The following is a 25330-nucleotide window of genomic DNA, read 5'->3' on the forward strand; positions in this document are numbered from 1 at the left end:
CCCATAGCTCAGAAGAAAGATTCAGTTGAAAACTGCAGAAAGACAACATCGGTAGGTAATTTTTCTGGATATTTTTAACCACTCATGCATCTGCTTTCTGACCAGAAAATCCATGCTGATTGTAAATTGCCATTTCTATCCACACTCCATGGGAACATTCTTGAGTGAAAAGCTATTTGTCTAGTATTTTTGTTAAGCAGCACTAAAATTCTAGTGGGAGAGAACAATGAGAAAAAGTAAACTAATTTCCTTGATCAAAAATCAGAAATATGGAAATACTCTATGAATAGCTGCATCTGTAGAGAGAGAAACCAATGGTTTCACAACATGGATAGTTTTCAAATTGTGAAGATGGGACTTGGTCTCCACAAGGACTCTGCAATTCTCACTAATATTGTTATGGACAGAGGCATCTATGGCAGTAAAGCTCAGATCAACTCAGCCTTTTCTCTTTGTTGGTTCCACTGCAGATCTATTGCAGCAGATACATACTTCAGGGTTTGCTCAGTAGTAGTGCTATTGAGTCACTCCCAGTAGTGGATCGTGAAGTCCTCCTTCCAGAGTTTTTTTTTCCCCCTTGTTACCCTCAATGTGACTTCCAAATGATGTTCATTTTGAAGGACTACTGATTCATTAGTTGAGGGAAGGCAAAAGATGGAAACCAGCAGAAGATTTTCTTTCCTATGTCTGTATCAAAGAGAGGTTTATCTTTGATTGAAATGCAACTGTTGGAAGTGAGCCTTGATTTGAATATCTGTTGAGAATAGGTACCCATTTGTGGCATTCAGTGTTTTGGTTTAACAATAGTGAGATTCCAAATTTATGAGCTGCATGATCAACCTGCTTGAGCAACTCTACACCTGTCAAAACATGTACACTATGTTGCAATTACACTTTCCTATGCACAAATGTAACATGCAAGATGTTGAGAGGAAATGTTATTTAAGATTTGCAATAAAGTATATGTAATGAATAGATCAATGCAGAAATTGCTTTATTCCATCACAGGTTGCGACAGCTAAATAATAAGTTATCACTTTCATGAAAAATTAAGGGAAAAAAGAGTTTGCCAGAGTTAAATGCACCAGCCCATGTAATACAACATCTTACAAAGAACAAAGATTGTGGTTCAACTGCTGATTGATATTGTGATGGGGTTAGCAGGACTATGGCAAGACTGTATATTTGGCTAGAAAAGAAAAAAATCAGCCAGGAATATTCAGCTTGGCCAATATTCTGTGTTCCCTGTTGGAAGGGTGCATGTGTGAATAGCAATGAGTACAGGGCTAGGCTCAGCTGTGAAGCACCCAACTGTGAAGTAGCCTGACAATATTCAGTGTCAGGCTCACTGAAAGAATAGCCACTTTGCAAGACATATCAGTGAGTGGCTGATGGCTGGAATTTTTCCAAAGCTTGATTCAATATTTTATCGAGGGATGGGAGATGTGAAGCAGTCAAATGCTAAGATCTTAGCAGAATCTTTTGGAATACTACCTTTCTCTTCCAAAAACTGAATTTAACTGTCTCACCAAAACTGTTTCCTCAAAAACTAACTAAATACAAATGCTTGTGAAGCAGTGTTAACATCTTAAGGTTACAGGTTTGCAAATATTGATAGAAAATGGGGTCAGAGTTACAAATTTTATGTTTTGGGAATGTGGGCAGTGGAGTACTGGTGGAGTTAGAACAGTACTCTAAGTTGGTTAGCTTCAAAGTATAATTTGTGAATGTATTGCAGTTACATGACATTCTTATACTCACTGCACCTTATTAATAGTGGAAATAAATGAATGAAGTATCTATATTTATTTCACTCATCATGTCAACACATCGAAAGTACTTAATAGCCAATGAAGTATTTTTTACAAATAGTCATTGTACTTGGGTAATATACAGAGTAGCCAATGTTTGGACAACATGGTGCTATAAACAGCAATGTGCTCTTTGTCACATAATCTGTTTTAGTGATGCGGATTGAGTGATAAACATTGGACATGAAATGAAGCAGAACTGCTCTCCTTCAAAACAGTGCCATTCGAACTTTTGCATTCATCTGAAAGGGCATTCCAGGCTTGGTTTAACACTTAATTGAAAAACAGCATCTCAAACAGTACACCACCCTTTCAGTATGGCATCTCTCTCAATAGACACAAGTGCAGATGTAGCCATGAATAATCCTCTTGTTTTCTTTGTTTTATCTAGAGATATTTTTATGTACCTCTGAACATTTCTTGTAACCACCAAATCACCCAAGTTACTTTTCTTTACTTATACCCCACCACTAAATCACCCATGCTTCTAATAATAAAAACCAAGCACAGTCCCTTCAACAAATGTGAGGAAAGGTAGGGAGATAGGAAGGGAATTAAATTAAAATGGAGCTGGATAGGGAAATTGGGTACATCATCCCCTGTGGTGGCCACCTCCCTCTGAAAATTTTGAGGCCATTGGTGGACACTGCATTCTCTGTCTCCAAGGACAGATGGACTTGAAAGTAGCCATGGAAGAGAGACATGCATTCTGGAATTGTCAGTCCCTCCATGGCCTGCTGCCTGGACCAAGTGATGGAAACTTCAGGTAAAGCCAGAAGCATGTCTGTCCACTGCACTGGATGCCAAAGATCAGAAGCATGGGGGCTGAAGTGTAAATAAAGTAACAAAGGATATTTCAAATAATTGAAGTGAGTGTATTGCCTCCCACAGGCAACATACACATGGTCCACAGATTCCACAGCATTGCAAAATAAACAGCTCGGTTAGGAATCTGTGAACCATCTTAATATATGGTACTTGAGACTACTGCATACAACGCCCTCCACCCAAGGTTCCTGATGGAAAGCAGGAGAACTCTCACATAGAATGCCCTCCGCTGGGGATACCCACTGCCCAATGACAAAATAGAATATGAAGGCAAGGCAAAGGAGAAGATGTGAATGGTGTACAGTGGCAGCCCATATAGGAGAACCCACTGAGCCGGAGTAATTTAGGTTGCGGAAGTTTTTGGAATCTGAAGCCGATATGCACAGGAGAAAGAACACCACACACCTGAATATCTTCCACCAATGCCAGATGTCTGATCTGAGCACCACCATTTTCAGGTAAAGAATGACATTGGCCATGAGCAAGACATCCTCCCGTTGCTACATTTGTTAACTCTGTGATAACATCAAGCTCCGGCCTCGACCCGCCAGTACATTCTGGACTGTGCCATCACTTGAACCTCTGATGTTGAAGGTATGGATTCCTGTACACCAATCCCAGCAGTAGAAAGATACGGTGTAAATCAACCATGTGTCAAACCTTGATCAGATACTTGTAAAAGACAGGCATTGTCCTGAGGGATACCTGCAGAACCTCACAGTGTATACGTAAGATATGTATACCGTAATTGCAGTTGTGTATCTGGTGGAAGAAATCCATCACCAGGACTCACAATGTGGGAGGAGGTTTGATGTAAAGTTAATGCTGCAGTGTGTGAAAATTGAACTTTGTCATCTCGGTGCAGATGAATATCAGCCTCTGACCAGAACCTCTGCAATGACCCAGTGATGTTCTTGTCCCAGGAGATGTTAACCCACACACTCTGGACGTTCGATACAAAACTGGGGGGCAGGTCAAAAGCACAAGCTGGTACCACAGCACGGAGGTCACCAACTGGTGTATGACCAGCACTCAACTCCTGTAAGATGGCACTCAGAGCAGCTACATCTGGCACCCTAAATGAGCTAGAGCACCTCAATAGCCAGGCACTGGACAGTGGTATCATTGGTATTGAACTGCCAACCTAAAGTTCATAGTCGCTAATTCTATCATGTTAGATATTTTTTAATTGACCTGTTTAGTGATGTTATTACACAGTCTGAAACAGAAGGGACTGGAACCTGAGTCTCCTGGTAGGGACACAACAGTGCACCATAAAGGCTCTATCAGCCTTCTTTTCAAACAACAAATGATTAGACAGGCCCTGATGGAACAAAAAATATAATCAAACAGTTAACAGGAACTTTTAAAAAATGAACAGCAACTTATTGAACCAAAGTAACATTATCTGGAGTGATGATGCACCCATTCCCAGTGGTGCTCAACAATCTCCCAGGCCTGTACCATGCTGTTGCACACCACATGTTCCCTCTCAATAGAGAGCCAAGTGCAGATGTAACCGCAACAATCCTCTTTTCTATTTTTCTTAATTTGATTAAAATTTCAGTATTTGCTGTGGTGGGGTGCAAACTCATGTACTCAACAAATCAAGCTTGAGATTCTGGATGACTAGTATAGTGATATCATTACTACCTTTCACCTATTTTTCCTAATCAACCTGTTCAGAGGTGCTATTACACATCTCTGGACCAGGTGGGCCTGGAACCTAGGTCTCTCGGTTCAAGGGGAGATGATCACTGCACCATAAGAGGGCCTACTATTACCTTTCATTCATGATTAAGGCAATCCATGATTGTTTTATGGCCACCATCACTCAATCAAACTCAATCTTCTTTTCCATCTTGGGTTAACAGCCTATTTGGTTAACAGTGATAGAAGATGAACCACTAGTAAGCGTTAATGAAAAGAGGTACTTGTCTTACCAAGATGTGGTTTACTGCATGATAAAACAGGTACAATTTAGATTGGCTAAAAGGACATAATAGCTAAGTCTATAAAATAATGACGACACATCTGTCACCATTAGGATTTTAAGCTAACGTTCTCTTTTCTGCTCCCAAGAATATAAGACATCTGGTTGGAGAAGTTTAATGCAGTCTCCAACATTTATCCTTTTATCATCATGTGTTCTGCTGCTTGCTCATTTGCTTAAGGCTTTGCAACTGCTGACTGAGTATTTTTAAAGCAGTAAAGTGTATAAAACTTAAAATGCATTTGCCCTCTGGCACCTTTTTCTCCTCGGTCCAACAGATTTTCCAATATTGTTACCAAGCTGTATTTAAACAATGATGCCACCACTGCCACCGTGTGTATGGAGCTGTGGAACCAACTACAACCATAGTTGATGTAAAGTGCTTCAGTTAATCCTCCTGATCTAAGCTTTAACAAAACGTTAAAAGCTATGAATCACTTAATTGGTTGTTCATTCATATATCATCACTAAAACATCACAGGACAATGATGACACATTTGTTTCCATTGGGATTCCATCGAGAACTTGGCTCATCTATACTCAACACAGAACTGTATGATGTCATTAGATTGGGTGGGACTTAATGTAAACTCCAATATTAACTCTTCAAAAACTATTACATGTTCCAGAGGAATGGGATTCATCTTTGGGGTGATGGCTCTTTCACTTTACCATATCTACCTTCTGTCTACATTGCATTGTCGCTTAACACTGTCACACTTGTACAGTACAAAAGTGTTGACAGTATCGATCAGAGTCATTTGAGGATCTGTTATCTTGTATGATGTGGTGGACGCACTCATAATTTGGATGACTTGACTGCTTCAGACCTAGATACATTGATGGTCTTATCTTTGTAAACATATTACATTTATATTGTGTCCGGATAGGCTGCTGAATTGTCAACCAAATCAACTGTCTTCAGCATTCTTGACTGAGAGCATGGATTGATGAGTAAACAGCTACAAGTATTGCAAGCCTGTACTGTGGTTGACAACAGAATGATTTAAACATTTGCAAGTGTAAGTGTTCTTATAGAACAATTAAATCAAATAGATAAATAAAGGGGAAATCTCAGATTGTGTGATTACATTTGCATTTAAGAGGGCAGTGTTTGGATCAATTAGTTTCATTTATTCCAATCATTATGATAAGTAACCACAGAAATCATGTTAATGAAAACTTTATCAGTAATTGTGACTGTAGTCTGTAAAGTAATTTCAGGATTGAAACTTTTAATGTACCAACCATACCTGCCTTATTCACTTGTGGTTGAACTTTGGCACTACAGAATATCATCTTCTTTGCATCAATGAATAACCGGTAATAACCTGCTATCAAACAAGCGAAGTTTACAGCTTCAGTTGATTCCATTAGCAACACGATAGGCTGAAAAAGAAAGCGTCAAGATTAATGTTGCAAGTTGTCAGGAATGATTAGGACGGACTTAATAAAAATGGCCCTGTTGCTAGCACAGCATCAGAAAGTCTTTCAAGTTGCATACATAATTGCACTACACTATGTGGTATTGAGTTGTGTTAATCAGTAAAGTCTGAGATTTAATTACTGGTCTTGACCGCACTCAATTAACCCAGGGGTGCAGGAGTAGAGATCCTAAATATTTCTGAACCAACCTGTTCGGAAATAATTATTACCTCTGGAGCAGATGGAACTTGAAACCAGGCATCAACAGAAGTTGTACAATTGATCATATCCTCAGAATCAATAAGGAAATATATCAGCCATTGTTCCTTAAATTGAGGTCTATTGAGTAATAACAAATGCAATGTGTGTGTGTGGACAATTATGAGAGCATGCTTAAGCTTGGCTATGATGGGTACTGGATATAACTTATCATTTCACTAACTTGCCAATAGCCATTGTTCATACATAACCAATGACCACATGGAAGAAGTGTTGAATGATGTGATGAAGAAAAAGAGAAGTAAAGCATTTTGCCTGTTGATGGGTATATATGGCTACCTTTTGATAGGTATACCGAGACCAAGAATATATATATAGAGTTATCTGGGATCTTAGCTGCTTACTTCATCAATATCGATGGAAAAAGGAATATGAAAACAGTAGACTGATAAATACAGATGGTCTGTTAAGTCTATCTCATTCAGCCAGGTTGTAAGGTGGTAACATAACTTGTAAAACTCCCTACCTGCCTGCAACCATGTCAGAATGCACTGAAATACCAGTGAATGAAGGGCTTATGCCTGAAATGTTGATTCTACTGCTCCTCAGATGCTGCCTGACCTGCTGTGATTTTCCAGTGCCATACTCTTTAGTCTGATTTCCAGCATCTGCAGTTCTCACTTTCTCCTCCCTGAGATACCAATGGCACTGGCTGTATCACGCAGGGCATAACAAGTTAATTTGTTTCCACTTCCGGGAGACAAATTGCTTGTCGAAGGGATACAGGTATCCACCACAGAAATAACTTTACAATTGCTCCTTTATAATTGTATCACAATTTTATTCCATTTTAGATACTATTCTCTTCAGAGGCCCAACATAATCCTGACCTGGACTCTGGCTTACGTCCATTTCTTCCTTTCAGAAGCCTGGTCGGTAAACCTGGTTATAAAATATCACAGATGAAATTTTGATCCTAACAGAGAAATATGTTAAAACACAGAAACAATTCATTCAGTCTAATAAGGTCTATTTATTCTACAGTAGTAGTCAGTTAGCAGTTAAGAAGGCGAATGGGATTTTTGTCTTTATTAGCTGACGCATAAAATTTAAGAGCAGGGAGGTGATGCCTGTACTGTACAAAATGTTGTTTAGCTCACAGCTAGAGTATTTTGTGTAGTTCTGTAATCCATATCACAGAAGGGATGCATGGCACTGGAGAGGGTCCAGAGGAAATTTACCAGGATGTTGTCTGGGTTGGACAGTTTTAGTTACAAAGAGAGATTGGATTGGAGTTCTTTTCCTTGGAACAGAGGGTACTGAAGGGGGAGCTGAGTGAGATGTATATAATTACGAGGGGTCTAGACAGAATAGTCAGACAAGAACCTTTCCCCCTAGTTGAGGGATCAATGACCGGGGGCATAGACTTGTAGTAAGGGCAAGAGGTTTAGGGGAAATGTGTGGAATTTATTTTCAGCCAGAGGATGGTGGGAACTTGAAATTCATTGCCTGTAAGAGTGGTAGAGGCAGAAAACCTCAAGGTATTTAGAAGCACACTTACACTGGGAAGACATACAAGGCAATGGGCCATGTGCTAGAAAATGAGATTGGAATAGTTAGGAGGCTTGTTTTGACTGGTGCAGACTAGTTGGGCTGAAGAGCCTTTTTCTGTACTGTAGCCCTTCGTATCAATGAACTGCTCATTGTCTATGTCCTTTCTTCTCCTTTTCTTACATCGACCTAACCAACCTGATCTTGAATGACACTGCTGCAGTTTTAGCTGAGCTGTAGTTGCAGACAGTTGTGGAAGTTCAGGGACATTTAATTTCTACATCAATCACTCACTCTGGAAAGGAATTCCACAGCCTTACAACTATTCAATTTTAAAATAAATTAGCCTTTTTATATTAATACTGTAAGCATTCAGACAAATTGAACTTAAGGTCTTTAGACCATAAGACATAGGAACAGAAACAGGCCATTCTGTCCATTAAACCTGTTCCATCATTTAATGAGATCATGGCTGACCTAATAACCCTCAACTCCACTTTCCTGCCTTTTCTCCAGATTCTCTGACTGATTAACATCTATCTCAGCCTTGATTATACTTAACAACCCAATCTCTAAAACTCTCCACGGAATACAATTTCACTGCCCTTTGAAAGAAGAAATTCCTTCTCATTGTTGTCTTAAAAGGACAACTCTTTATTCAGAGATTATTCCTTCTGGTCCTAGACTCTCCCAAAAGGGGAAACAACATTTCTGCATCTAACCAGTCAAGTCCTGAAGATCTTTCACATTTCAATAAAGGCTCCTCTCATTCTTTTAAACTCTGAGTACAAATCTAACCTATTCAATTTCTCTTCCTAAGTCAGTCCATCCATACCCAGTATCAGCTCAGTGAACCTGCCCTGCACTGCTTCTAATTCCAGTATATCTTTCCTTAGATAAAGGGCCCAAAACTATTCACAGTATTTCAGCTGTGGTCTAACTAGTACCTTGTATGGTTTTAGTAAGACTTTCCTATTATTGTGTACTATTCTCTTTGAAATAAAGGCCAATATTCCATTTAACTTCCCTATTGTTTGCTGAACTTGTGTGCTAGTTTTTGAGATCTTTGTACAAAGACTTTCAAAATCCTTTCTGCAGTAGCTTTTTGCAGTTTTTCTCCATTTAAATAATATTCAACTACTCTATTCTTCCTGCCGAACTGCATAATCTCACATTTTCCCACATTTATATTCCATCTGTCAAATTTTTTGACTTCTAGCTAACCTATCTATATCCATCTGCAGACTCAATATGTCAAAGTCACCTCTTGCGTTCCCACCTACGTTTGTGTCATCCACAAACTTGACAAGAATAAATTCATTTTCCACAACTAAGCCATTAATATATATTGTAAATAACTGTAGACCAGCCTTGACCCTTGTGGCACTTCACTAGTGATAGACTGCCATCTTGAAAATGCTCCCCTTATCCCAACTTCTATGAGATTGTCATATCCTCGATCCATGCTACGGAGACAGCTCAGTGGTTAGCACTGTTGCTTCACAGCACTGACCCTGTTTGTTTCCACCCTTGGGTGATTGTCTGTGTGGAGCTTGTACATTCTCCCTGTGTCTGCATTGGTTTCCTCTGGGTGCTGTGGTTTCTTCCCAGTGTCCAAAGATGTGCAGGCTAGGTGGATTGGCCACGGTAAATGCAGGGTTATGGGGACAGGGTGGATCTGGATGGGATACTCTTCGAAAAGTCAGGTACGGACTTGATGGGCCAAAATAATGGCTTCCTTCTGTACGGTAGGGATTCCATATTACCTCCAACACCAAAAGCTTTTATCTTATTAAGTTACCTAATGTGTGGGACCTCATCTTCTGAAAATGCTGAATACATTTTATACATTCGTTACTTTCCCTTTATCTAACCTGCTTGTTACTTCTCAAATAATTCCAATACATTTGTCAGGCATGATCTCCTCTTCATGAAGCCATGCAGACTATGCTTGGTTAAATTATATATTTCAAAATGCACTGCTGATACATCCTTTACGTTTTCCCAAAACAGATGTTAAGCTAACAGGCTTATAGTAACCTTTTTTTTAAATCTCCTTCCCTTTTTAAGTAAATTATATATTGGCAGTTTCCCACTACTCCAGAATTTTTCCAGAACCTAAAGATTATTGGAAGATGACTACTAGTGCATCCATTATCTCTGTAGTTGCTTCGTTTAATATCTTACAATGCATCCCATCAGGTCCAGGGGACCTATTGGTCTTTAGCCCCATTAGTTTCCCCAGTACTTTTTCTCAAGTGGAGTGGTATCTATTATATTTATTTTGTCCTTTTTTTTTCCCTTGAATATTTAGGATTTTTGGAATACTATTAGTGTCTCCTATCGTGAAGGCTGATGCAAAGTGTTTATTCAATTCCTCTGCCATTTTCTGATTCCCAATTGTTGTTTCCCAGCTTTGTTCTCTAAAGGGCCTACATTGACTTTGGTCTCTCTCTTCCTTTTTAAATATTAAAATAAGCTTTTGATGTCCATCTTGACTTTACTTGTGGGTTTGCACTCAAAGTTTATCTTCTCTATTTTTTTTTATCTTCTGTTGGTTTTTAAAATTTTCCCACTACTCTGGCATACTCCTTGTAGTGATTGTAATGAGGTTAGCCAGGTGGATGTCATAGAATATGTGTTCCCTGATTCAGGCTGTTAATCTGGTCCAATCAGGAAGCCCTGGCTGACAGATTTAAACAAAACATCCTGGCACTCAGAGCTCTGAGAGAGCTGGATCAATGTCAAGGATTCTCCATGTGTAAATAAAAGGTGATTTGGTGACAGGATTCAGCCTCTTTGGAGTTACTTCACTCCTAATATTTGCCACATTATATGTCCTTTCTTTTAATTTGATGCTTACCTTAACTTCTGGGCCTAACCATAGTTCACTTATCTCCTTCCAAGAAACCTTTATTCTCACTGGGGTATATCTTTTCTGTGAATAATGACTATATTATTAAATTTCTGCCATTTTCCTCAATTATCTTTGCTGCCAAACTCCTTTCCCAGTCCATTCCAGCCAACTCTACCCTCATACTTTTGTAATTACCTTCATTTGAGCTTAGCACAATTCTGATCCAAGTTCCTCCATCTCAAATTGAATGCTAAGTTTTATCATATTATGGCCATTGTTCCTGGGGAATCTTTTACTTTGATACAATTTCTTAAATTTGCCTCATTACACATTACTTTATTGAAAATAGCTTGATCCCTGGTTGGATCCAAAAATTGTGCTAGTAGCTTTCCTGAATATAAATTCTTCCTTGTGTCTACTCTGACAAACTGACTAATCAAATTTACATGAAGGTTAAAGCCACCAAGAATTCATAGACTGTCCTTTTTACAATCCCTCATTACCTCATGATTTATATCACTGCGACCAAATTGCCTGTCAGGATCTGTAGACTACTCTGATCAGTGTGTTGTTCTCTTTGTAATTTCACATATATATCCAGTTAGATTATACATCTTCAGCTTGAAGATCATTTCTTGCTCTAATACTTATTCCATCCTACACTAACAATGCTATTCCACCACCCTTTCCTTCCTGCCTCTCCTTTTGAAGAGTCACTTACCCATGAATATTTAGTTCCTAGCTTTGCTCTCCTTCTGACTATGTCTCCATAATAGTTTTTAAATCATAACCATTTGCTTGTAATTGTGCTATCAATTAATTTGTTTTGTTTTATATGCTATGCACAAACCAGTAAACAGCCATTAATTTTCTCTTCTTACTATTCCCCCACTCCCATCCCTTGACCCTATTTACTGCAGTTTTTCTGTGATTGTACATTCTGTTCCTTCCTCACCCAGTCTGGGTATCATCATCCAAATCGCTGTCCTGTAATGCTGTCATATCCTCTTGCTTTCCAATCCCCTACTAATTAGTTAAAACCTTCTCAACAGCGATAGTCATTTTATTTACCATTCTTATTGGAGTGTAGGGGAGAAAGTAAATGTATTGTTCAGAATATTGGCTTTTCACATATAGCAGGGATCAATTTTGCTGTCACCACACCTTTGCACTAGGAGCATTCTATTTATGTTTACAAGTATAGTTAAGAACTAGGTTTTCAGCAGATTGCAGAAGTGATAGGTTCAAGATGTTTCCATTTCTAATTTAATGTGATGCAGTTTGTAGAAGTCTGACATGCCATGGAAAATCTTAGAAGCTCTTTTTTTGCTCCAAGCTCCTCTTGCCATTGGCTCAGCAAAATGCAAAAGGCTGATATTCTGCACATTACAATATTTCCCTCCCCTTTCAATACATATTAACCTTTTCTGAAGTTGCCTGAAGGGTTATAATACCATAATAATTCAAAACAATGATAATGCTACAGTTATCAACAAGGAGGCTTTGTAGCTTTGCCTAGAAATGATGTGACTGGATTATTACAGTGGATAGAATTTAAAAGCATTTTAGACACCATAGAGAAGATGGAACATTACATTTCTATAAATGTATTCCTACAATTGTCTGGATTTAATTTAGTAGACAGTTTATTTCAAATGTATTTTACTTTAATTTAAAGGCATGCTGATTGTCTCCCTGGCAACAGTCTGATGTTAAATCAATATAGTTGCTATTATGACATTTGATCCTGAGATGGGTTTCCTTCCTTGCATTCATGCCATCATAAAAACTGCCTATTTCATCACAGTAATGTTGTCTGAACCCTTTCTCATCTCATTGTATCTGCTGCTGAAACCTTCATCTATGCTTTGTTTCCTCCTTTATGGACAACTCCGACACACACTTGGCTGGTACCTCAAATTCTACCCTGGTCTGGAACATCTAGAAGTCTGCTTCCCATATTTTAATTTGAAATAATTCCCATTCCCTCTCCACAATGCTCACTGACCTACATTAGCTCATGGTCAAGCTTCTGAAGGCATATAACATCAATAATGTGGAATGTGCTGCATTTGTCCATTTGACTCCAACATGATCTCAAAGGGTTCCAGGGTTGCCCTGTCATAGCTGACAGAAATTAGTACCCTAAATTTCCTATTTTTATTGTACAAGTTTTACACTTCTCATAAATGTAGCTGAGGCAGCTTTGAAATTTCTCTACGTGTCAGTGTGTCTACATGTGACTTATATGGACTTCAGTAAAGCCTTTTACAAGGTTCCACATGAAAGGCTAATCCAAAACAAGTTGAAACGTGGATCCAAAACTGGTTCACAAATATGAGGTATAACTGGAAGCTTGTGACCAGCGGTGCACTATTAGGTTTGGTGCTGGGACCCTTGCTGTTTGGATGCAAATGTAGAAGGTATAATTAGCACGTTTACAGTTGACATAAAAATTGGTTGTGTCATTGGTACTGAGGAGGATGGTCTGAGGCTACAGTCTAATATTGATCAGCTGGTAAATTGGGCAGAGCAAAGGCTTTTCAAATTTAATCCAATAAATGCAAGGTGATGTATTTTGTGAGGTCTCATTAGGGAATGATATACACAATGAATGGTAGGTCCCTAGGGAATAGTGAAGAACAAAGGGACCTTGTGTATGAGTCCATAGATAAGCTATTACGAGGGGGCATATCTTTAAATTAAGGGGTGGTAGGTATAGGACAGATTTTAGGGGTAGATTCTTTACTCAGCGAGTCGTGAGTTCATGGAGTGCCCTGCCAGTAGCAGTGGTGGATTCTCTCTCTTTATGGGCATTTAAACGGGCATTGTATAGGCAAATGGAGGATAGTGGGCTAGTGTAGGTTAGGTGGGCTTGGATCGGCGCAACATCGAGGGCCAAAGGACCTGTACTGCGCTGTATTTTTCTATGTTCTATGTTCTATAAATGAATGTGTCAATATACATAAGCTGGGTGGTGAAGAAGGTATATGGGATGCTTGCCTTCATTAGCCAGGACATATAACATAGGAGCAAGGAAGTCTTGTTACAGCTTCATAAAACATTGGTTAGGCCTCAAATAGAATATTATCTGCAATTCTGGTCATCACACTATAGGAAGGATATGATTGCACTGATTAGGGTGCAGAGGAGATTTACCGCGATGTTGCCTGAGTGAAAATCTCAATTATGAGGAGAGATTGGATAGGCTGCATTTGTTTTCCTTTCAGCAGAGGAGGATGAGGGGGAATGTGATTGACATACACAAAATTATGAGAGGCATAGACACAGTAGATCGTGAGAATCTCTTCCCCATGACAGATGTGTCTAAGACCAGAGAGCATAGGTTTAAGGTGAGGAACAAGTGCTTTAGAGGAGATACGAGAAATAAATTTTTCAAACAGAGGGTGACAGAAATATAGAATGTGCTGCCTGAAAGAGTGATGGATGCAGATACTTTTGCAACATCCACGAAGCACCTGGATGCATGCTTAAAATGCCAGGGCATGGTAGGCTATGGACCATGTGTAGGCAAATGGGGTTACAGTAGTTTGATGTTTGATGGTCGGCATAGACATGGTGGGCTGAAGACCACGTTTCTATTTCCAAATATAAACAACTTCTAACAAGCAAGGACAAAGGCAAGTTAAAGATAATATTTACGCAGCTTACTGATGCCGATGCCTCAAGTTCTTTGGGAAAAGAAACTGAAGGATCTGTTCTTACAACGTGTAAGTTGACCTTGAGCTGGGCATGGACAAAGAGCTGATGCTATTCTGGAATTCTGAATAATTATCCTGTGTTTATTGGCTAGCAGTATTCAAATGGTTGATTAACATAGGGTACGTTACCGACTCCTGAATTGGGGTTTATCAACAGTATTTAGAGACACGACAACATTTATCAGGTAGCAATTAATGCCGGGCAGTTATCTCCTTCAGATGGAAGATAGACCAGAAGTTTGAACATGGAACACAGAATATAGAACAGTACAGCATAGAACAGGCCTTCCTGTCCACCATGTCTGTAACTATCGTGATGCCATCCTGAACTAATCTGCCTGTACATGGTTTGTATCTCTCTATTCCCTGTCTGTTCACGTGTCTGCCTAAATGCCTCGTAAACATTGCTATTGTAACTTCTTCAACATCTGCACTGGCAAGCCATTCCAGCACCTACCACTCTCTGTGTAAAACACTTTCCTCTCACATCTCCCTTAAATGTTTCCCATCTCACCTTAAACCTATGCCTCCTAGTATTTGACTTTCCACTCTGGGCAAAAGACCCCAACAATCCACCCTACCCATGCCTCTCTAAATTTTATATACTTCTATCAGGTTTCCCTTCAGCCTCCGATAGTCTAGCAAAATAATCAAAAGTTTGTTCAACTTCTCCTTACAGCTAGTACACTCCAATCCAGGCAACATTCTGGTAAACCTCTTTTGCTTTTTCCAAAGCCTCCGTATCCTTTTTGTAGTGTGGTAACCAGACCTGCACAAAATACTCCAAATGTGACCTAATGAGAGTTTTATACAGCTGCAACATGACTTTCCAATTTTTATACACAGTCCCACATTGAGATATCAGTAGGTGTGCTCAGCCAGGATTTGCACTCGAATAAGAGTGACATTAGTATGTCGGGAGATGTCATAATTGTTGCAATCACTGCAGTCAGCATTGTTCTTCCACAGGGTCATAATCTTTGATGGAGTCAAGCATGCTGTATGCCTTCTTTATTAGCCTATTGACTTATGTTGCAACTTTTAGGGAGCTATGGACTTGCAATCCAAAATCCTTCGGTAAATCAATGCTCCTAAGGGTCATGCCATTTACTGTAGACTTACTTCTTGCATTTGACTTTCTAAAATGCATAACCTTACATTTGTCCAGATTAAACTCCATCTGTCATTTCTCTGTTCAACTTTCCAACAGGATATAGAAAATTTAAAACTTTTCTATAGCCTGCCATATCTTTTGACAACCTTCCATGTGATCCCGAATTCCACAATTTTTAAGTTGTCTGCAAGTACTAATCAGACCACCTACATTTTCATCCAAATCATTTATTCATTTCACGAATAACAGGGGTCCCAACATTGATCCCTATGCAACACCACTGGTCACAGACCTCCAGTCAGAAATATACCTTTCACAACTACCCTCATCTTCTATGATCAAGCCAAGTGTGTATCCATCTTATGAACCTATTGTGGATCCCATGTCACTTAATCTTCTGGACCAGCTTACCATCAGGGATCGTGTCAAATGCCTTGTTAACGACCACTGCCCTTCCCTCCTCAATCACCTTCATCATTTCCTCAAAACACTGACTCAAATTTATGAGCTGAAGTGGGAGATGGCTCGGGGCAGGGTGACACTAGGCACACGGACACACAAGATGGCCACTGAGCCATATGTTGGTCACTTGACACACAAGATGGCCATCAGACCACAATATGGAGCGAGACAGCAGAGCAAAAACAGACACTGCCTGGGGTGACCAGAATGCCAGCACAATGCACCCACAATCTAGTTGATTAGTTTAAGGTGGGTGTGGGAGAGAATACACATGAGTAGTGTATACTGCCCGCCGAAGTGTCTGGGTCCAGCCAACACCTTTGATAGAAATGCTAACTGTTTAATATGGACTCAATACAAAATGATAACATCCAGGGCTGCAGTAATTGTCTTTTTCAGGAAGAGCGATTAGCACCCATTACTACAGTAATGGACTTCTGCAAAATTGACAATGTCTGCATTGAAACTGACAAATGACCGTGCTGAAATTAACAAAGGCTGCACTGGAACTGACAACGACTGCACCGGAACTATTAACAATTCTGCAATGTTACAATAAACAAGCTATGTTGCAAAGACAATAACCTCATCATTGACCTATTGTATTATAAAATGTATAAAAGTATCTTGACATGTGCTCCAGGTGGAGAGAAGACTCGCAGCTGAGCACTGTGCTGTTGGTGTCTTTTTCTCCCCAGAGTTCCAGTACTTCCTTGTACAATAACCTCTGTTGTTGAACCCCGACTCTGACTCCGAGGCTAGTGATTTTCCCCATAACAATTGGTGCTGCGAGCAGGGTTCTTATTACTGGTGTCCTGGTCATAGGCCACTATTGGGGGACCAGGATAAGAACCAATTTGTTCCTGCAAACAGGAAAAGTCAGACCGGACCAAAGACACAGTTTAAAAAGATACACCAATTGTAATGTCCAACTTGCTACAGTACCGAGTAAAAGAATGTAAGTGCATGTCTGTGGAGAATTAGTGTTAATTGTATTAACTGTTGTAAGAGCCTGCTGCTTGTGCTGAAACAGCCAGAGGACAAGATAGTGTCTGTCTCAAAAACCCTGCCCTGAACCAGTTGTTAAGAGGGGTTTGCCACCCCCCCCTTCCCCCCCACAACAGCACAAAGGTTGAGATTTGAAGTGGGAATTGAGGTGCCAAGGGCACTAGGAGCCGTAAAACACAACTGGCAAAGTTGGGTAACGTTGGACTCTGTAGGGGTGAACAACAGAGTCCAGTTAGAGATTAAGTTAAAAGTTGGGTGCTGTTTGTCCTTATAATTTCCAATGTGGTGAGGAAGAGGAGCTGATCACTCTGACCGAGAGCCAAACCTCAGTAGAGCGCATGTTACCAAGGTGGGGAGCGTGGACACGGTGAGTAATCTGTCAGTCCACAGTAGAAAGACAAAGCTTGAATAGTGGCGATGGCCAGGAGAGTAAAGAGTCCTACTGGTAGAGAGCACACCGGGCTAGAGGTAGGTTTCTGGGCCTATTGGGAGGTGTTGGGTCAGTAGAGGTGGCCAGGAAGGTAGAGGACTCCTGGTAGAGAGCACACACTATTGGGCCAGCATTCCCAACCGACTGGTAGGTACCGATTGGTAATGGTGGCCAGGAGGGTACAGAAGTTCCACTGGTAGAGAGCACACCTTGGTAGGAGGCTGCTATGGCCGTACAGACAGAGCTGGAACAGTATAATTGGCCAAGGGGTAGAGAAGACCCCACTGGTTAGGAACACTTTACTGTTAGTGGTATCCGGGGAGTACACAATCTGCTAAATGGCAGATCAAAGTTTTAAGGGGGATACTGCAGATTCCCTTATGGAGAAATACAATGCAGATATACAAGGGTTGATAGAGCAAATGAAGAAAAGTGGTTGGGATCCATCCAAAGCATTAGTACAACAGATACAGTGGGTAGATAAACAGAAACGCAATAAAACTAAAAAGGTAGGGTAATGTTAGTGTCCCAATTAGCAGGCCTAATTGAACAAGTGAGTGTGTCCACGAGTAGATGGAGAAAGGACCAGGAACAAGTTGAAGAGCTGGAGGATGGAATACAAGAATTGGAGCAGGAGCTGAGCAGGGTGAACAAAAATTCAGATGTGGCTTTGCTTCCTCTCTACGAGACCATCCAACAGGGACCAACTGCTCCCTCTATTGGGTGAACCATGCAAGAGGAGAAAGTGAGGACTGCAGATGCTGGAGATCAGAGCTGAAAATGTGTTGCTGGAAAAGCGCAGCAGGTCAGGCAGCATCCAAAGAGCAGGAGAATCGACGTTTCGGGCAAAAGCCCTTCATCAGGAATAAAGGCAGACAGCCTGAAGCGTGGAGAGACAAGCCAGAGGAGGGCGGGGGTGGGGAGAAAGCAGCACAGAGCACAATAGGTGAGTGGGGAAGGGGATGAAGGCGATAGGTCAGGGAGGAGAGGGCGGAGTGGACAGACGGAAAAGGAGACAGGCAGGCAGGACAAGTCCGGACAAGCCACTGGCACAGTGCCGGAAGCCCGGAACTAGGGCGAGGTGGGGGAAGGGGAAACGAGGAAACCGCTGAAGTCCACACCGCGCCCCGGGATTGAAGCATTCCGAGGCGGAAGATGAGGTGCTCCCCCTCCAGGCGTCCGGCGGCGAGAGAGCGGCGGCGAAGGAGGCCCAGGACCTCCACGTCCTCAGCAGAGTGGGAGGAGGAGCCGAAACCCTGGGCCATGGGGCGGCGCGGCCGATCGGCGCAGGTGTCCCAGAGATGCCCCCCAATCGCTCCGCTAGAGGCGCCCCCCCCCCACCCCTTTCCGCCTTCCGCGGGGACCGTTCCCTCCATGGCTGCCTGGTCGGGTCCGCATGGCTGGAAGGGACACTTTGCTAGAGAATGTAGGGCCCCATGAGCAGGGTATAGAGCAGGGAACAATGTAAAATAATTCAGCCATTGCAACAGAATAGGATACATGGAAGCAGTGTGCTGGGAAAGGCATGGGGCACCCCCAATCACCACCCGGAACACCGCGGAACCATGGGAATCCCGAAGTCAGCAGATCTGACAACCAGCTGCCTCCATTCATGAGGGTAAGGGAGAGGAGAGAATTTACGTACCCGCAGTAGTAGGAGGGAGGAAATGAGAGATGCTCGTGGACACAGGAGCCACTGTATCCATCACAAACCCACCCTTACACCACACAAACAAAATGATTCACTTAACTGGGGTAGAAGGGGATAAAACACCAGCTTACCTAAGCAAAACTACCCACGTAGAAATAAATAACAAATATATTCCCATGAGATTCTATGTATGCAATAATAATGAGGGCACCATAATGGGCAATGATCACATGAGAGAATATAATGTTCTAATCAATTGTGCAAAAGGGAAATTGATTTGGCCCAGACAGGATGGTTGAAAGACCGAGATTGGGAAACTTACAAGTCACCTTGAAACTATTAAAGTGGCTATCGTCACCAGTAGGGACTGGAAACTTGAAAAGGGGGGATTCGGAGCCATCTGTGCCTCCATTCCCGGAGCCTGGGCAGAAACAAAGTTAGATACAGGTCTAGTTAACATAGACCTGATAAGGGTTCCCGGACATGAGCATAAGCCTCACTGCCAATACCCAATAAAACTCGAAGCAGAGAAAGCTGTTGGTGGAGATAGTGAAAGGACTAGTGAGACAGGGAATCCTGAGAGAAACCACAAGTAAAGCTAATTCCTCAACGTGACCAGTAATAAAGCCTGATGGGAGCTACCGGCTCACCATTGATTATACAGGACTAAATAAGGTCACCCCCAAATTGCACCCCATTGTAGCAGACCCCTCCACCATTTTAAACAGCTTGGCCCCCGAACACAAGATTTTTTACTGTTTTAGACATATTCAATGGGTTCTGGTCTATCCCGTTACACTCTGAGTCCCAGAATAAATTTGCTTTTACAGTAAGGGGCAGACAGTACACATGGACTTGCCTGCCACAAGGGTTCCACAAAAACCCCACTATTTTTCACAGGGTGATGTGCGACATTCTGAAGAGAATAGATTTACCAGAGGGTAGCACTGCCCTCCATTATGTTGATGATATCCTAATTGCCCCAGAGTCCAGGTTAAGACACCAGGAAGTATTACAGGAATTGGCAACTGCAGGGCGAAAAGTCAGTCCCACAAAGGCACAGATTGGCAAAAGACAAGTCTTCTCTCTGGGAAACCTTATATTCCAGGCACTCAAAGAAATGCCCAATGACTGCTAGGAGGCAATCCAACAGATGCCATAGCCTGCCCCTGTCAGGGGAGTCAGAAAGGCCTTGGGGCTATTCAGCTACAGTCGTCGCTTTATACCCGAGTTTGCAAAATTGGCTGAACTCATCTAGAGCTTAATTAAATGAGGCAAGCCCGCCTTGGAACCTGTAACGTGGGGGGCAGAACTGGAAGAGGCATACAGTCAGCTTAAAACTCGACTCATATCGACTCCTGGGCTCGGGCTGCCAGATCTCAGCAAAGATTTTCACATCCACTGTAATAATGAGGGAGGGTTTTACTCCGTGGTGGTCACCCAAGACCAAAGTGGGGATATAGATGGGGATGAAGATAGGAGTAGGCTAAAGGATACCACTAGGCACACCTGAGAAGACCGTCTTCATGGATGGGTCATGAAAATATGTAGCATGGTCGCCCCAAACAGGACGGGCTGTGGTAAATGATAAGTTAAAAACAGTTATGTCTGGAAGGATTGATGGAGGTCGTCCACACAGGTAGCAGAACTAGTAGCACTCACCAAAGCACTGGAGCTAGCAAAAGGAAAAATTGTGAATATAATGCAGACAATCAATATGCCTTCAGTGTAGTCCATGACTACATGGTGGCATGGGGTAGAAGAGGGTTCACTACTGCAGCGGGATCCCCTATCAGACACCAATTAAGATTTCAGGCACCATTGCGTGCCAGTGAACAGTCAAATGAGGCTGCAGTAATAAAAATAAAAGCCCATCAAAAGGAGCCAGCAAGAAAGCCCAGGTTGGCTAAAATTCAAAGGAAACCACACAGCAGACCAAGCAGCTCAGAAAGCCCTCGAACAAGAAGCCATTGACGAGGCTGCAATAGCAAAAGACGCTATCCAAATTCAGCAGCTACAGGAGGACACCCCACAGGAAGAGAGAGAGAAATGGGAACTGAAGAGAACATTGAAAGGGGAGGATGGTGTCTGGGGGTGAGCAGACAAGGTGGTAGCACCAGCGTGTATGCAGAACACATTGCTTGAACTGCACCTTGGGCTCTCCCATACAGGTAGAGAGGCCATGATAGCAAGCCTAGGGAGACAGTGATGGTGGAAGGGGATGGGAAAACATGTGGCCAAGTACTGCCACAGATGCATGGTTTGTGCACAACATAACCCAGGGACACCCATAAAAGTTAGGATGGGACACCAGCCCAGACCAAGGGAACCCTGGGAACAACTTCAGATAAATTTTACAGGCCACTACACCCTTCCGTGGGAAAACATACTGCCTGGTCATCATAGACCAATTCACCTGGTGGGTAGAAGCATTCCCAACCTAAAGCTGCTCTTTGACCACTGTGGCCAGAATATTAGTGGAGGAAGTAATCCCAAGGTGGGGGGGTACCTCTCCAGATCGATTCCGACTAAGGGACGTATTTTACAGTCAAGGTCATGAAGACTGTCTGCCAATTACTTGGCATTAGACAAAAAATTTCACATTTCCTATCACCCCCAGAGCTCAGGGATGGTAGAGAAAATGAATAGAAATTTAAAAATACTTTAGCTGATGCTATGCAAACCTCAGGCAGAACAGGGCTAAAGTGCTGTCAGCCATATTGATGAAATTAAGAGCCATCACAAATCAGGCAACTGGGCTAAAACCATGTGAATTAATGACTGGGTGAGCAATGCAGTTGCCGGAGACAATAATCACAGGTGGCGCTGATGTAGGGCCACGAAAAGACACATTTCGGCACTATGTGATAGAATTAAGCGCCCAATTGAAAGAGATGTGGAAATCTGTAATTGATAAACAGGACAAAAAGGACAAGGCCGAGGAATTCGAAATCTTCCCTGAGGTCCCAGCAGCAGGAAGCCGTGTCCTGGTGCGAGCCCTGCCTGACAAACCCATTTATTATCGTGTTGTATGGAATAGGCCATACAACAATGGCCATACAACAATAGACCCCTGTGCCTGCATAGATACTAAAGGAAAAAGCACATGGAAGCACTGGACCCAACTAAAACTGTTTAAAGACTCCTATGACCAAACTAATGTAATTGACCATTCCCCAGGTGCAGATAGGAATGGCAGACAAGACGGTCATCCCGGGGGAGAAAGGAAAACACAACAGAACAAACCACACAGAAGCATGACTGCACTTCCTAGTGAAAACAAAGACTCTGACAGATAACTTTATTTAACTGCAAAATGTATATACCTGTAATGTATTTTACTGTGTTTAAGTGTTGCGACTGTCGAGATTTGAGGATAACCTCTTCTATAAAATCCACCTAAGTTTGCATGAGAACTGAACTGTCTGCTACCCACTGATACGATCAGTAGAATCCCTATTTGTGGTCATCCCGGTATGTACCCCTATAGTAGGCACCTCGGGAGTGCCGTGTAAGGGCAGATAGGAAGATACCAACGGGCAGTCCAGGGTAGAAGTGTGCAGCTGGGCAGGACCACTGGCCCATGGGACCAGGTCCCCCAAGCCTTGGGAAGGGAAAACCTCTTAAAACCTGGTAATTACCCACTCTGTTTCACAGGGGAGGGATGGGGATGATTTATGCCCTGGTTCCCAAAAATGACTCATGCGTCCAGACACAATGCACTTATCAGCACTGTACAGTCACCAGGGGACAGTTTACCTGCACCTGCAGCGAGCAGGCATGCTTGAATGTGACCATGGGCAGATAATTCATATGTGATCAGTGCAATGGCACCCATGTCAGCTCTGCCACCTCGACATAACCGTTTGATACTTACCAGCTGGGAGGAACACCCGGGGATTGGGTGACGTAGGTAGACAGACAAATGGAAGGACAGGACATTGTATGTTATCGAGCAGCAAAGGGATTTGTTTTTCTATTTAAGGGGACTTATGTGACAGACACCTCACTCAGACCACCCAAACCAAAAAGACAGTAGGGACAACTGCATCCCTTACTGTACCATGCCCCAGCAGGGGACATGTTCAGAGAAGATAGTGACCCGCTTCATCAGTCAGGAGTTCTGTGCCGACAGGCAGATCCCCACCACTTTGGGGTCATCATTGGTTTTGGATTCTTGGGATCTCTACCTGTGGGGTTGGAGGGGGGGGGGGGAGGGGGGGAGGTGTGGCGCAGCAGGGGTCGTCAGCGCTAAAAACCAAAATTACCTTGTTTGTGGCCTGACTATCTTAGGCAATAATACCTCAAAAGCTCTGGAAGCAATTAATACAGAGCTGGCTGAACTCAGACTCTACACACAGCAGATACAGCAGATACATGATGAATTATCAATTAGCACAGCAAGGGGGAGTTTGTACAATTATTGGTGACAATTGTATCAAACGTGTTATTGATTACTCTCATAACATTACAGAAGCCATCAAGAATATCCGAAACCAGCTAGATAATTTTTGACAGGGAGCCACAATTACAGACAGCTGGCTAAATTGGTTGCTAGGTAAATCTTGGGGACCCTATTTGGCACACGGGATAGTTCTCCTCATTGCACTCATGCTGGTATTCTGTGTGGGCCTTGGGTGTTTAAAGCTCTGTTGTAAGGCGCTACTGACGCAAACTGTGCCAGCAGCGAGTGTCAGCATGAAACAGCCCCCAACGAAATTGGGACTCAATGATACCCCTTTGGAGGAGGACCTCCGAAAGATGACCTACATCTACATGGAAATTGGGTGGTCTGCGGGAGATCTCTGAAGTCGTCTCCTTGACCACAAAGAGGGGAGTGAAATGGGAGATGGCACAAGGCAGGTGACAGTAGGCTAACGGACACACAATATGGAGAGAGACAGCTGATAATGCGTCTGGCCACCAGAATGCAGTCACAACCTAGTTATTAGTTTAAGGCGGGTGGGGGAGAGAATACACGAGTAGCGTATACTGCCCGCCAAAGTGTCTGGGTCCAGCCAACAGCTTTGATAGAAATGCTAACCGTTTGATATAGACTCGATACAAAGTGCTAATAGCCAGAGTTCCCGGTGGAGAGAAGACTCGCAGCTGACCACTGTGATATTGGTGCCTCTCTGGCTCTCTCTCTCTCTCTCTCTCTCCCCAGAGCTCCAGTATTTCCTTGTACAATAAACTCTGTCGTTGAACCCCGACTCTGACTCTGAGGCTGGTGATTTTCCCCACAACAGAGACAAGCCATCCTCCCCATTAAGCCATGCTGACTATCCCTAATATGTCCACTCATCTTAAAATGCGAGTAAGTCCTGTCCTATGAATCTTCTCCAATAATTTCTCTGCCACTGATGTTGGACTCACAAGCCTATAACTTCCAGGATTATCCCTATTGCTCTTCTTAAACAAAGGAACAACACTGGCAATTCTCCTGTCTTCGGGGACATTGACAAAGATCTCTGCCAAACCTCCAGCCATCTCTTCCCTTGTTTCCTTCAGTATCCTGGGATAGATCACATCCTGGAGACCTATCTGTCTTAACATATTTCAAGACACAACAACATCTCCTTCTTAATGTCAACATGCCCCAGTATATCAATATACCTCTCTCTAATCTTATCATCATCCCTGATCCTGTCCTTGATGAATACCGATGTGAAGTACTCATTAAGGACCTCACCCACTTCCTCTGGCTCTATGAATAAATTCCTTCTTTTGTCCTTGAGTCATCCTACCCTTTCCCTAGCTACGCTTTTGCTCCTAATATTTTTAATCCTACTTGCCGAGACATTTCATGCCCTTTTTAGCCCTCCTAATTCCTTGTTTAAGTTCATTTCTGCTTTTTTAATACTCCTCAAGGGCCTTAGTTGAGAAGAAGATAGAGGAGCACTTCATCTGATAGAAAGGATGCTGTCTCCTGTTACACGTCAAATAGCTTTAAGTCTAATTAGTCAGTATATCATATCTAAACTGCATCTAAATAAATTTCATAAATTATCTGAAAATTCTTTATGGATAGTCAACAATAGTTCAAGTCCCAAAATCATGTAAACTAACTTTACTTGTTTTGTTATCATGTAAAGAGGGGATCACGCAAGTAGCATTATAGATCAGCCAATTTTCTCCAACATATTAAATGGAGCACCTCTCCTCACATGGTCAAATGCTATTTGAGATCCATGAAGACAATATCTAATGGTCTCCTATGCTCATTGTATATCTCTTGTTCAACTGAAAAAATCATGTC

The 25330-nt window shown here is 42.2% G+C and overlaps 1 protein-coding gene across 1 annotated transcript in view; it reads right to left on the reverse strand.

Annotated features, from left to right (window-relative positions):
- frmpd3 (FERM and PDZ domain containing 3) overlaps nucleotides 1–25330 on the reverse strand; it is a 210070-nt gene that overhangs the window by 21778 nt on the left and 162962 nt on the right. The window contains exon 12 of the mRNA XM_043705300.2: nucleotides 5886–6021. Within this exon, the coding sequence (XP_043561235.2) occupies nucleotides 5886–6021 (136 nt within the window). The remainder of the gene's footprint in view (nucleotides 1–5885; nucleotides 6022–25330) is intronic.

Source organism: Chiloscyllium plagiosum, unplaced genomic scaffold (genome assembly GCF_037043375.1).
Source record: "Chiloscyllium plagiosum isolate Xiang-an unplaced genomic scaffold, Cpla_swu_hap1 HiC_scaffold_11, whole genome shotgun sequence".
In the NCBI taxonomy this organism is placed as follows: domain Eukaryota; kingdom Metazoa; phylum Chordata; class Chondrichthyes; order Orectolobiformes; family Hemiscylliidae; genus Chiloscyllium; species Chiloscyllium plagiosum.